Source organism: Topomyia yanbarensis, chromosome 3 (genome assembly GCF_030247195.1).
Source record: "Topomyia yanbarensis strain Yona2022 chromosome 3, ASM3024719v1, whole genome shotgun sequence".
Taxonomy (NCBI): Eukaryota; Metazoa; Arthropoda; class Insecta; order Diptera; family Culicidae; genus Topomyia; species Topomyia yanbarensis.
Genome location: NC_080672.1, coordinates 276,783,716 through 276,798,984, shown reverse-complemented (window position 1 = coordinate 276,798,984; position 15,269 = coordinate 276,783,716). Strand labels below are relative to the sequence as shown.

General features: G+C 39.5%; 1 protein-coding gene across 2 annotated transcripts in view; it reads left to right on the top strand.

Annotated features, from left to right (window-relative positions):
- LOC131690173 (peptidoglycan-recognition protein LA) overlaps positions 1-15,069 on the top strand; it is a 35,847-nt gene extending 20,778 nt beyond the window's left edge. The window contains exons 1-5 of one of the 2 annotated variants that reach the window (XM_058975737.1): positions 2,412-3,080; positions 13,667-13,879; positions 13,971-14,203; positions 14,265-14,471; positions 14,533-15,069. In XM_058975737.1, coding sequence (XP_058831720.1) covers positions 2,882-3,080; positions 13,667-13,879; positions 13,971-14,203; positions 14,265-14,471; positions 14,533-14,727 — 1,047 coding nt within the window. In that variant the 5' untranslated portion in view covers positions 2,412-2,881 and the 3' untranslated portion in view covers positions 14,728-15,069. Of the gene's footprint in view, positions 1-2,411; positions 3,081-13,666; positions 13,880-13,970; positions 14,204-14,264; positions 14,472-14,532 lie in introns of those variants that run through there. The other variant, XM_058975736.1, reaches the window with a different exon arrangement.
- Positions 15,070-15,269: the final 200 nt, after the last annotated feature.

Below are 15,269 nucleotides of genomic sequence, written 5' to 3'. Positions count from 1 at the left end.
CAATCTAAACCATTAAAAATCGTTTTTCTCGAAATGTGCTAAATGGCGCTTGTCATAAGATAGCACAACAGCGACGAATATGGAATGTCGCCAGGGGCGAATATTAGAATTTAGTTTCAACTTGCTTTAATTTTCGCCATTTTTTAAAATTGTTCGAGCTTCATGAAATAAAGGTAATAATCGCGGATGTTCGTTGTCGTGTATTCCTGCAATACTCAAAATCATTACTATCGAATATGCGTGCGTTCGTGAATGCGTGGTTCTAGACTACTGATTCTAACTAGAATAGGTTATGTCACTGGAGCCGGAATACGGGTTAGCACCAGTCACCATTCCGACTCATTTTCCAGCTGAACTTAACTGGGTGCTTTAGGAATCCTTATGTAAATTCAATAAAACTGTATATTAATCAGTACCGTTTTTACGCATGGGCATACTGGGCCCGGGGCTTCGATATTTTTGGGCCGCCGCGGTGGGGAAAAGCACCAAATAGTACAAGCTGTCTGCACTCCGTGCGTCATAAAACCTTCAAAAGAAAAGAGCGGTTCAATCTTTATTTGTTTCAAAACATATTTTGATGAGCATTAATATACCGGTCACAAGTAGAACATTAATATACCAGTCACAAATAGAACATTCTTGACCTGCTTGTCATACCAAAAAATTCTGAACGATTTCGAAGCACAGTTTGTATTTTGCAGCGACATTCAATTTTTTTATTTCGATTATAGAGGTTTTAACCATAAGGTCATTCGCCTCTTCGGGTTAGAAAAATATCTTGTGAAAAATTTCTAACCCTATGTGCGGGGTCGGGACTCGAACCCAGGTGCGCTGCGTACAAGGCAATCGATTTACCAACTACGCTACGCCCACCCCCTGACATTCAATTTATCTCTGACGGTAAATATCAGGCGGTCTCGAAACCGTGAAGTTAACTGCCCCGAGTCATTTCTAGGTTTGCTATGGGATAATTACGAATCTTTGTGAGGTGCGAGTTGAATTTGTTTACGTTTACTTAGCTAAATTTTCTGATTATGTAAATTTACAGAAAGAAAGTTCTTCGCTCTCTCAAGTCTAACTTGTTGTTGCTTCGATGGTATTCCAAAACAAACTTTTCATAATTCTTGCGATTAGCCTTTCACGTCTTCGAATTATTAGAGGAACTTGCCACATGAGCCAATTCGTTCTCATTCTTTATTCCTGTCTTGTCAACTTTTGTTGAAGGCTGCTGAAACAAAATACAACATGGCGCCAAATGTAAATAATATTAGTTACAGCCTGTGACTGGTCAGTTGCCGATTCAAATAAAAGTAGCCATCCAACGACAGAATACAAATGTTAAACACTTTGTAGAAGTAAAGGTCGGTTATATTGTTATTTACGAATTACTTGGCACGCCGCGAAACATCGCTCGTATGATAACAAAGCGAAAAATCAGCAAGCACTGAGCTGCATGTGCGAAAGTCCCATTTATACCGGCATGACGCGTGACGACCACGACGATGGCCACGAACGTCCAGACGGAAAACGAATAACAAATTATATATACCGCCCGATAGAAGTGTCGTCCGCTATTCATTGTGTATTGGTTGTCATGCATTGAAGATGTCGAACACCAAAAGGGCTGAATTGTATATTGGGATTTTCGTTTCTGACATTACCACTATGAACACCAGTGTAATTGGCGTTAGATTAAAAATGGATATAATAAGTCTATCAATTTGTTCCACTAGACCGATTAAGCAAATTTTATAAACTGAAACGCAATATAATTGTTGTGATATTTAATGAAAATGTTTATGATATGCTGTGTACATAAAGTTTACAAACGCTAATCACCCCAGGTTCAGCAATCAATATTCATTTCTAAAAACGAAATTGGATATTACCAGCCATACTAATATGGTAGGTTAACCCACTTACATAACACATGAATCTATAAAATTGGGATTTTATATTGAATGGGAAACTACTGAATTATCATGCAGATCGTCTCCTCAATTTTATAAGAATTATACGAGCTCAATTACGGATGAATATGCAACGATATTCAAACCAGAAACAGATAATTGAGCCTGATTAAAATCTGAACGAGTATAATGTTAGTCATATTATTGGTTTAATGGAGCTTGAAATTATATTTGAGCCGAGCTAAAAATGCTATTTTTGAAATAGAATTGTTAAAATCGCAACGGATTCTGTTAAACAAATTGTTGTTATTGTCAATTTTCTTGATTCTTATTAATTCTAATATGACTGACATACTTTACGTTTCAATCTGACCCTTGTTGCTACAACCCTGTATTATTTACTCTCTCCAAAGCAAACAGGCTATCTATATAACAAATAGCGAGCGAACGACTCATGCGGTGAGGTTTAAATTTTTCATGTTCCAGTAAATGCATCCGTTCTGTTTTGCACATCACACCACACCACTGCCGCCTTGGAATGTACACGCCGGTGTCCATCCACACGCATCAGAACCTTCAAATACTAACGCGATTATGCATAGTATAGCAGCGCATCGCATCGGATTATCTAAACAAACAGTCGACGGAGCTTCACTTGTCCGCTGGCGGTTCGACGATGTGGTGCGGTATCCGTCATTAAAAACTCCAAAAACGTAATACACGACCTTAGTGAGACGACCAGGAGCAAAGAAATGCGAGTCGAGTGTGTTTCAAGTAAAATAAATGATTCTAGTGTAGTGTGTATGTGTATCAAAGTGAAAGTGTCCTAATCTAATTTGAATCGTAGTTCTATAAGCGGCTGATCCATAATAGTAAAAACTCTTTCCAAGCAAACGCTCAGTTGAAAATGATTCCAGCTCAACATCACGTCCACTGGAAACCGTGAACTGAGAGGCAGAAAAAAGTGAATCATGAAATTGTTGCTGAAAATTCACAACAAAGATCGGCCTCATCTATATATACAGCGCAAACGTAAATACTGCCATCGCCGAGTGTCCAAGTCTTCGTCATCTTCGTCGAATTCGGGTGATTGCTCACCGTCCAGAGCTAGTGCTGATAGGAATACTGCCTTTCCAGCATCTTCAGCGACGACAGGCACAACTGCAAGATGTGTGTAAATTATCTTGTTATCTTTAGACTAGAATGTAAAATTAACAATAATCGTAAGGAAAGACAGTGGGAAGATTTCAAAAATACGTGCATTGGACATAGGGTGAGTGCTCCTATAGTTGAGGTGTACCAATAGTTGCAGTAGTGGGTTACACGCCTAACTAAGGTACCCACCATCAACAAATATTTTTTGATCGATTCATCGCACTGAAATTATGCGACAATAAAACTGTTATCCTTGAAATTTGCTCAAATAACTGTTGAAAAAATGATTTTCTTTGAATTTTGAGCTCCCTTGCACCTATAGCTGATATAGTGTACCTATAGTTGCAAGTCCCATAAGAAATCGATGGGATTTGCAACAATAGCTGATATAGTGTACCTATAGTTGCAAGTCCCATAAGAAATCGATGGGATTTGCAACAATAGGAACCGAAATTGGCGATTGCACCACTATTGGTACATGTGTTCCTATAGTGGTACAAGCGTTTTTGAATACATACATTGGTTATTAAACCAGAATTATATTTTTCCTATGAAGTAGGGATTAAAAGCTTTCGTTTAATGTATTAACATTGCCCATAGGTCTATTCATAGATTTTTTAGCAAAAGTTTTCCTTAAGTATGTTACTATTGGTACATCCACCCTACAATTGAGATCAACAGTTAAGAATTAACCAAAATAGCTCGAATACAACATTGATCTCGGTGCAGGCACGTAGCCGAAGAGAGGGAAGGGGAGTGCTAAAGTTTCTACTCGAATTTTTCAAGAATAAATTTTTTTTTAAATATTTTTTTGGTGGCTCCTAACAAATTTGTATCTCGTTTGGTTTGAACAAATTAATGAAACAATGTTGAAGAAGATCGCTATTTCGAACCAACACAGTCACGATACTCAGTGTGCTTTCTGCTCTGGCCAACTTCAAGCCTTTTCGCATAAGACCGAATATTCTGGATGTAAAACATTTGCTGAAGGTGAAAATGGAGGTTAGGTTTACGCAAGTCACCGTTATCTAGTTCTAGCATATCAGGCAGTCTGAACGATGAGAAAATTAATGTTCGGCTACAAAATCTAGCAGCACTCACTTGCAGCGTGTCTATTAAAAGATTGATTGATTGATTGATTGATTGATTGATTGATTGTGTATTGTCTTCGATAAATAAGATTACATCGCACAGGCTAAAAAATTATAATCTAACTATAAACTAACTATTTTTAATTTGAAAGACTCTTTACTCTGGTAGCAAACATACAATGGATTATTCTGGCCGTATAGCGTACGATGTGTTGAGCGCCGGAAAAAAATCATTTCTCCGGAAAGATCTTCCTGGAACGTTGAAGTTAAGCTTTGCTAAGAGCGCATGTTGTCTGTAAGCAATTCGAAGATGAAGAGTCGTTGCAGAATGATTCGCCTATTTCGCAGCGAAGGGCGATTGATGAGAGCGCAGCGATCTTCGTATGGAGGTAGTTGTAAACGATTTTGCCAGGGCAGCCGACGAAGGGCGAACCTGATGAAGTTCTTCTGTACCCGTTCATGACGATTAATGTGGACGGTGTGATACGGGACCCAAACGTTAACTCCATATTCCAGAATACTGCATACCAGTGCGATATATAGCGATTTTATACAGTAAACATCAGCGAAATCGCGGGTGTTGCGCTTGATGAGTCCAAGTACAGCGTAGGATTTAGCTGTGACAGAACGAACATGTGCGGTGAACTGTAAGTCGAGAGTGATACCTCGATCCTTGCCGGATGCGACTCGTTCTACAGGAGCAGAACACATCAAGTATTCGAAAACAATGGGCGACTGTACTCGTGCGAAAGTGATGCTGCATTTCTGAATGTTCAGACTCATGCCGCTTCTGTCACACCAATCCATAACCCTTTTGAGGTCCATTTGCAAAGCACAACAGTCAACCATAGTTTTTATAACACGGTACATTTTCAAATCATCTGCATACATGACTTTGGTCGATGACAATTTACTGCAGAGGTCGTTCACGAAAAGTACAAAAAGAAGAGGTCCAAGATGACTTCCTTGTGAAACACCCGATGTAATGTGGAAAGGATCCGAAAGTGTAGCTCCAAGTCGCACCGAGGCGCTACGGTTCGCAAGGTACGAGGAGATCTAATTAGTCAGCCAGTCCGATATGATATTCTGTGTACATAAAGTCTATTAAAAGAAGCATGTCACATTCGGATAAAGTGGAATGCATTACAAAGGACACATATAGGAACTACTTCCCGGTATTTCAAATAGTGTTTTGGTGGTGAGATTGCGAGTGGTCATTCCCTTCTACCTGACCCTGCAGTACAAACTGATACCCTTGAAACACCCTTTGTCAACGAGCAAAATTTTATGGTTATGCAACTACTCGCTGCCGTTACTTGTTGCAAGTTCCTACTTGGGTAGTACGCATTACGCAGAGAATTCTTTGCACATCCTCAAACCATAATACCATTATCTGAACCACAAACAATTCCCAAATTTGTGGGAGCTGTTCAGGCAATGTTGACAAGGGTTAAAGCTGTGCCAAGACCTCAAAATCCACAGCCAGCACCATTATTGTGATACTTCACACTGGACCCCATAAGAGCAAGAAACAAGGATGAAATTGGATTTTCGCGAACAAGATGGCAGCAACCTATAGACATGACATGAACGTGTACGAGATAGAAATGAACGACCACCGAGACGCTGCTGGTGATAACGTGATTCGCACCAAGCCACCTGAATTCGCGGTTGTGGAACGTGGAAATCAAAATTGTTGCACAATCCTGTTCTTCGCATAAAATTGAACATTTTTATATCATAATATGTATGATTCATCCCTGATATTGTTCTATTTAAAAAATACTATAACCCACTGAAATGTACGGTTCACAACTCCCCACTAATGGTGGTTCACAACTCCCCACTTTACATATCTTCGAAAAATACGTATCTCCTTCGACACACTAAAGGTGCATCCAATTTTTTTTGTCGATGAAATCCAATTACCAACGGAATGTTTTGCATTAATTTACTTTGAAATCAGTTATATAAAGGGTGATTACCAAGGTTTTGGGAGGAGGAGATTTCACCGGAGGAGTGGATGGAAGGTGTCGTGTGTCCTATCTACAAAAAGGGCGACAAGCTGGATTGCTGTAATTACCGAGCAATCACCCTGCTGAACGCCGCCTACAAGGTACTCTCCCAAATACTATGCCGTCGACTATCACCAATTGCAAGAGAGTTCGTGGGGCAGTACCAGGCGGGTTTCATGAGCGAACGATCTACCACGGACCAGGTGTTCGCTCTTCGTGAAGTACTGCAGAAATGCCGCAAGTACAATGTGCCCACCCATCATTTGTTCATCGACTTCAAAGCCGCATACGACACTATCGATCGAGATCAGCTATGGCAGATTATGCACGAGTACGGATTCCCGGACAAACTGACGCGATTAGTGAAGGCGACGATGGATCGGGTGATGTGCGTAGTACGTGTCTCAGGGACGCTCTCGAGTCCCTTCGAATCACGCAGAGGGTTACGGCAAGGTGATGGTCTCTCGTGTCTGTTATTCAACATCGCGCTCGAAGGTGTAATAAGAAGAGCAGGGATCGACACGAGTGGTACGATTTTCACAAAGTCCGTTCAGCTACTTGGCTTCGCCGATCACGTTGATATTATTGCACGAAACTTTGAGAAGATGGAGGAAGCCTACATCAGACTGAAAAGAGAAGCCAAGCGCGTCGGACTTGCCATCAACATGTCGAAGACAAAGTACATGATAGGAAGAGGTTCACGAGAAGAGAATGAGAACCGCCCGCTTCGAGTTTGCATCGGTGGCGACGAAATCGAGGTGGTTGAAGAGTTCGTGTACTTGGGCTCACTGGTGACCGCCGACAATGATACCAGCAGAGAGATTCGTAGACGCATCGTGGCAGGAAATCGTACTTACTTTGGCCTCCGCAAGACACTTCGGTCGAACAAAGTTCGCCGTCGTACGAAGTTGACGATCTACAAGACGCTGATTAGACCGGTAGTTCTCTACGGGCACGAGACCTGGACCATGCTCGTGGAGGACCAACGCGCACTTGGTGTCTTCGAACGGAAAGTGCTGCGTACCATCTACGGTGGAGTGCAGATGGAAGACGGCACATGGAGACGGCGAATGAACCATGAGTTGCATCAGCTGTTGGGGGAGCCGCCCATCTGTCATACCGCGAAAATCGGACGACTACGGTGGGCCGGGCACGTAGCCAGAATGTCGGACAATAGCCCGGTGAAAACGGTTCTCAATTGCAATCCGACCGGTGCAAGAAAACGTGGCGCGCAGCAAGCACGATGGATCGACCAGGTGGAAGACGATTTGCGAACCCTTCACAGACTGCGTGGCTGGCGACGCGCAGCCATGGACCGAGTGGAATGGAGGAATCTTTTGTATACGGCACAGGCCACTTCGGCCTTAATCTGTTAATAAAATAAATAAAAGCTATATAAAGGGACTCCCCATACCAGATTATTATAAAATTTAGCAAAAAAACTTTTTGTTTGGTATATTTAGTCGCTAGTTACCTGAACATGAAGAACATGAGTTAATGCAACATTTGCTAATGTGAAAGTGTCGTCATGACAGTAAAAACATTTAACAGTAGTTACCACATTTTTATCATCTATAGCTTAGCGGAATTGACGGTGTTCACAACTGCCCATGGTTCACAACTCCCCACCGTCTTTTACATACAGGAGTGTTGTTTTGTTTGTGCCGTCGACCAGCCGTGTTTTTCGCTACTCCGTTAAAAACGCGTATTTATCTCGGAATTAGATCTCGCGAAACGTTTATGTTTATACAGAACTGTACTAAAGCATCCTGGTAATATATTTCCGTTATTTGCTATCACGAAACCCTCGAAACAGCGGCATGGCATGCGGAAAGTGTAACCATGCCGTTGAAAAGGCAGAAGTGGTGATTTGTGATGGTTTTTGCGATGGATGGCGTGTATTCCATGAGCGGTGCACTGGACTATCTGCTGATGAGCTGTCAGCATGCAGAAATTCGAACATTTTCTGGATGTGCGACAGGTGCGTTGATGTATTAGAAAATGCTAGATTTCGCAGTGTAACTAGTTCTCTCGTCGCCGTGCACGCACTTCGCGAAAAGAAGCACGATGAAGAGATTGAAAACTTGAGGACCAGCATCGATCAGCTGAATGCATCTGTGAGCAGTTTAATTGATTTCACCAACCGTCTAATCATGTTGCGAATGCTGCGCATGAAATAGTTGATCCTCTTTCGTCGACGAGAACAGAAATTCCGCAGTCTAACGTTTCCAGTTTTGGCCAGTGTTTCAAATAAACCACACATTTCACACCAAGGAGCCTGTTTCCAAAGGAGCGGTGGAAACCAATCATTGTTATGCACGTTTCTGGGAGTGAGTAAAAAAATCAAAGCAATCCAAGTAGGTTTTGACTCTTAGGTTTTCACTCCTGGTTTTGGCTCCTCCTGTCCCCTCCGGTTTGTGATTCTTGTTCTGTCGCCGCTTATAGACCTAATTTAATTTCAAACTTTGCTAACAGGTCTTCAAAATTTGTATGTATAATTTCTCAATTATGCCAGCAGAAGGTACAGGATGCGCCAGCTGGATGTATCCTTTTTGAACATTGAACAACTCCGCCATTTTTAGCCGTTTTCAAAAAAAAAACAAATTGCAAAAATGTACTAAACAAGTACATTTTTTGCAATTTATTATAAACCAGGTTTAGAATACAACGTCGATTAAATGACCAAATGACCATAAAATGAGCATTAAATGACCAGTTATCGTACCACCATTTTATACACAAAAAGCAGATCTTTTGCGGGCATTTTGCATGCCATTGGACAGCATGTCGGGCTTAATCGCAGCAATTGTTTTGGAGCACACTCCGGCCCAAACAGTTACTTTCTGGTCGTGAAGTGGTGTTTGATGTAAAACGAGCGGGTTCTGTGTCCCCCGAATTCGACAATTTTGTTTATTTATTCCGCCGGAAAGGGTGAAGTGAGCCTGCCATATTTTTTACGGTAAGCACGCACAGTTTTCACTATTGAACGATCGTTTTCAATGTAAAGCGCTACGATTTCAGTGCGTTCTTTTGGTGTAAAACGACTTATAGCTAAAATGGCACTAAATGATGTTTCAGACATGTGTTTATCTGTCAAAATCGGCTGGAAAGTGGCGGAGTTGTTCAATGTTGAAATAGGATACATCCAGATGGCGCACCCTGTGTATATTGAAACAAGTCATTTGTTTTCAATTTAATCCGGTGTAAAAATGTTTCGGCTGAAGTGATGAAATCCAAAAGTTCAAATGCATAGTGGAAGGTTGCAAAGCAGGTGTAATATTTATTACTGAAATGGCCCGAGGCTAGACTAGTACGCTAACAATTGAATGCTGACCTTCGAGGTCTATCGAAAAGAAGCTTTCGCCATGAACTGTACCAAGGATCTGTTTTGCTTTTGTGCTTGATTAAATGAAAATTGAAAAATTAAATTGAGCTCGGGCTTTTAAACTGTATGATGCAATTATAATCTAGTAACCTGTTTTCACTCCTTGGCGGTTTTCACTCCTCAGGAGCCAAAAAAACCATGAGTGATGAAATCATGGATTTTTATGATTTATCAAACTATGGTTTTTTCAACGCATGCTGATTGGAGTGATTTTTGAAACACTGGTTTTGGCAACAACTTCAAGCTATTCTTGTCCAATATTGGGAGTGGCGTAACCGAAGAGCAAATAGCCGATCTTGCAACTACATGCCTGAATACTGATACGCCAATATCTGTGAAAAAGCTTGTACCCGCTTGGCAGGACACAGCGACCCTTGACTTTGTGTCATTCAAAGTGGAAATGGATGTAACACTAAAGGAAAAAGCTTTATCGCAGGGGACTTGGCCCCATGGCATACGATATCGAGAATTCCGAAGTAATCATTCCGGAGTTCCTTGGATTCCACGGCAACATGCGAAACCTTTGGCTGACCAACAAATTCCGCAGATAATTTTTTTTGCTTTGTGTTATTATGCGTAACGTAATGTTAGTGTGTTAAATGTTAGTCTTATGTAATATTGTTTGTGCAATTTGAATGTTAATTAGTTTTAAGTAATTTCAATAAGACATTGTCAGTCAGTTGAAAAATAAAACAAATACAAATACAAATTCAAATACATATATTAGTTCCCAAACAACCAATAAGTATTATAACGTAGCCTAATATCTGCTTTAGATCGGCATATAGCACAGCCTTATAGAGCCTTTAAGCCCTATATTATGATATAATGCTAATATAATGCGAGAAAAGGTGAAATATTGTGCCATTACTGTGCAGAGATTGACAACCCGTTTTCTGCATTAGTAATGCCACTATACAGCTTCAATGTAAAACTGTTACATTTGAGAGCATATTATCGGTACTACTCACGCTATTAAAAAGCGTTTATGGGCTGCCATTATCCGCAATGTTTTTGTAGCGTTTTTTTTCCTTTTCGGTATAATGAACAAAAAGGAGGCAAATTAAAATAGTGCTTAGAACTGTAATTCACTCTCTTCTAATTATATGTGATGAATATTTTAACCTATAGCCATTAACTTCTTTTGCAAAAATTTCCTGTCCTTCTTTTGCTGCCTAGGCTATAAGCTTGAATACAATGAAATATGTTGAATATAATTCTCAAGAGGTGATGCGAAACGCATTACATCAGCATAATATTAGCTCTATGATGGCACTTTAAGCATATATAAAGCATACGTGGTCTTTTTTATTTCGATTATAGAGGTTTTAACCTTGAGGTCATTCGCCTCTTCGGGTTAGAAAAATCTCTAACCCTTTGTGCGGGGTTGGGATTCGAACCCAGGTGAGCTGCATACAAGGCAATCGATTCACCAACTGCGCCATGCCTGCTCGTTGCATACGTGGTTTAAAGATCCTTGAAGCATGTATGCGTTATATCAGCTTTATATATATATATAGAGCTACCGATAATGTTATATGTCGGATGTGACTTTTTGCATTGGCAATGCTAACGTAGAGCTTCGTTGCATTTTAAATGCTAAAATAGGGTTTTTATGAAATTTTAGTGCAAATGTATAGCCAATGTTGTGCATGACTTAATGCTTATGGTTACATGAGTGGTTGCCTCTCGATGTATCGTCAAATCAATAGTTGTTCTGATATCGTTGACATTAACTTATCTCGTAGTGTTACGAAGCGATTGTTTGTTAATTCTTTGTCAAGGTAGCTTAAGTGTAAGAATTAATTATAACTTAATGATAACTTCGACGTCGTCTCATCAGAATCCGACACTATCTTAGTGACAGGACTAAGCTTGCGCCGAATTAACGCTAGCTCCAAAAAACGGAGAAACTATTTGTGTTCCTGAGCAAACCCCTAGTCAAGCGTGATGTCCCGAAAGAAAAAAAAGTTAATTTTTAGGTGATAAAAACCATTGGAATCGAAACATTTGGTTTGACTTAGTTTCGCTTTCACTAATTCTCAGCAGCTTAAAATGAACTCCTTCCTTGCGGGACACCACACTAAACTAGGGGTTTGTTCAAGAATACAAGTAGTATCTCCGTTTTGTGGAGATAGCGTCAATCCGGTACTAGCTTAGTCCTGCCACCAAATTAGTGTCGGATTCTGATGATATAAAGTCGAAACGCAAATTCCACAACTTATTTAGTTATATGTTTTGTGCCCTTTACACACAAATGTGGTTTTACCCAGTTTTCTACTACTTTTCAGTAGTAGAGCGAAATTGTTTTTCACCCAAACTTTTCTCCGTAGGGGGAAATATACTGCCCATTAAAGCATAAGCGATATTGAAAAACAGCAAGCCGAGAAAAAACGCCATATTGAAAAACAGCAAGCCGAGAAAAAACGCCGTTCAAGATTTAGCCTTATGGATGGGACAATCATGTTTTGAGATTTCTGGGATGGCCCACCTCACACCCATACGAATCTTTTGTAGCGTGGAAGGTTTACGAGTAGATATCTTTCGATAATAGTTTTCACTCATAAGAGATTCCTTCAATCTTACTTCACTTCCGTGTATGCCCATCGTTCTTTCTTATAAATCCAAAGGCCTCTGCTTCACAAATATCTTGCATACCTGCTTAAATTCTCTTAGGTTATTAGTCCGCTTGGCGTATTCTAATAATGCGTTGGACAAATTGTAGCCTTTATAGAATAAGGAGTTCCGCGTACAAGATTTATCAGCGCTCAACTATCTAAGATTGCCGGCTTTTCTAGTTTCATTGCGGTGTACATCTCTTCCGGAGACAATAGTGCTGCACAGGTACTGCGGCGTCATTCCATTTATTACTCTGAACATGAAAACAAGTGTGTTATATTCAATTCGTTGCTGAACTGACATCCATTGTAATCTCACAAATAACTAATTTTCGACAAAAAATCATATGCGACTCTGATGCTTTTATAGGCACTATAGCATAATATCATAATGCTGGTATTAAGTATTGGGGTTTTTAAAACAACATTACGAAAATCATCTCAAAATTATCACAGCAATGTATTGAAGTTATAAGACAATTTTTACAAAAACAGGCAAAGATAAGATTAAAACCTCTATAATCGAAATAAAAAAAATTACAAAATTTGAAACAGATTAATTTGCGCCTTTAAGGGTTGAATTTAAAATATGTGTGTTTCAATCAAAAGAATCGTTTTACCATTTATGTTGCCTAAACGCCAAAAATCTGTGAAAAAGAAACTGCGACCATTTTTTTTAAATAATTCTGTGATGTAACACAATACTCTATAAATTTTGCATCTCTGGGTTAATTGTAGAAAGAAGCGTTGAAATGTATCATTAGGGCGATTGATAACTATTGATGTAAAAGATAAAGATGTTTATGCCTGCTGGAGAACTCCAGCGGGCTCTTCCCTAAAACTAATGCAAAAATTGATGACATGAAAATTTAACAAAATGATTGTCAAATTTCTTATATAAATTTATTATTTTGAAAATGAATTTGTTATTACCAGATACTATTAGGTAAATTTACCCATAATAAATGGAAAATTTGGTGAGGTAATGTTAACAATGTATAGTACATGAGTACGAGATTTGTATAGTTTTGAGTTTTGTTGAAAACTTGATTTTTTCTTCGCAATGTCTTTTTCGAAATCTTATGAAATAAACTCAATGTAGGAAACATGTTTTGTAATTGTCTCTGTCTGGCAATAAGCTGAAGGGGTTTGAAACTATCGTCAGCATCAAATCTGATGGAATGCATTTTTAATTCACATCAAACGGTTGCAACACCAAACAGTTTTCGCTGCGTTTGAATAATTTTATTAAATGAATTCATTTCAAAAGCTGTGATGAAATAATGTGAACGTAGTTTCGGATCTGTATTGTATAACTCGATAGAAATTGTATTAAAATAATCGTGAAATCATCCGTATAATAACGGTTACCATCAATTGCAGATAGTTTTTTATTCTCAGTATCGTTCATTAGATTAATTGGTAAATTTTGGTATTTTTGATACCGAGTAAGTCTTCAAATCAAATTAAAGTTTCTTCTACTTTATTCCAGCGGGCCGCAACAATCAGAACCGAGGACTTGCCTCTCCGGAGGAATCATCCGTACTTCGACAGGAACGATACTTCCTCTACGGAGCCCTGATTCTGCTCACAATCATTGCCTTCTCCACCGCTTTATACTTTATCATTCACCAAGCGCAGAGCAGCGGCAACATTTCTAGTCAACCGGAAATCCTTTTTGGGAACAACTATGCATCGGGAACTAGTTAGTATACAGTGTTCTTATTTACGCAGTGTACCAGCTGAAAATTTAAATTTTTCTATACCCTTTAATCATACCAGACTGATCGTTGCAGTTCCGAACCTTGGCAATGGTCATCTAGTCATCGATCGTCATAATTGGGGCGCCCAGGAAGCGGCCCGTGGTCCTTACCCCCTACATTCGCCCATACCATACGTACTCATCACCCATATTGGGGTTCAATCAAGTCCATGTTTGAACATGTACAAATGCTCCATCAAAATGCGAACCATCCAGGATGCGGCCATTGCCGAACAAAGTCTTCCGGACATCCCTAACAATTTTTACGTGAGTAATTTGCTATAATCGGAAGAATTCCCATTTGAACATATTTGCAATTTTAATTCAGCTCGGAGGAGACGGTTACATCTACGTCGGGCGAGGATGGAGTATTGCAAACGCGTACGCCAACCAAACACTATCCGTATGCTTCATGGGAGATTATATGCGCAACAAACCAAACGAAAACCAATTTTCAGCCCTGAATCATCTACTAGCCCATGGTGTTGCAGAGAGTTATCTAGCTCGAGACTACAAACTCGTTGCTCATAATCAGGTATTTAATATAGATGCTCGTTTGAAGCTTTGTTAGTTTACATTTTGTTTTTCATTTACAGACCAGAAAAACTAAAAGCCCTGGTCCATTCATCTATAGTCAGATTTCCAAAATGCCTCGCTGGATATCTTGTGATAAAGATAGTACTAACACCTGTGGATCGGAAATCGGACTACCTCGGATATGGGATCAGGATTATCCCAAAGCTCTAAAAACAGTGGAAGTAACAACAAACCGAACAAGCGAAGACAGTTAAAACATCTAACGAGTTCAGTTTGTTTTGTACTTCCACTAGTACAAATGCGCTGATTCTTGTAGTATTAGAGTATGGAAGTGCAGTATGAAAGCGTGTGCAACGAACGGAAACTGACACTTGAGTCATTTATCTATGGCTGGAGGTCGTGATGCTAAAATGATGCACAAGACTGAAGTGATATGGTTGTAGTTATGAATAGAAAAGGAAAAAAAGAGGTCATCGTATGATTGTGTATCTGTAATTGTATGTTTAAAAAAGAAATATTATCTCTACTGTATGAGTGTCATAAAAATTTCGAGTATTGTTTACCTTTAAAATAGCCAATAAATTACATTAATATTAGTTATGCTGCTTATTGAAAAATATTGAAGAAAATCTACATATCTGCCTATTTCTCGTAATTTTTGAAGTCTTGTAACTCATTACTTAAATACTGGTTTTCCAACCATTAATCTATCATCAACTTCTCATAGTTTTATGCGTTATCTATCGATTGGATCAGTCTCTAGTTGGCTACGTAAACCACACAATAATCGAGAAAC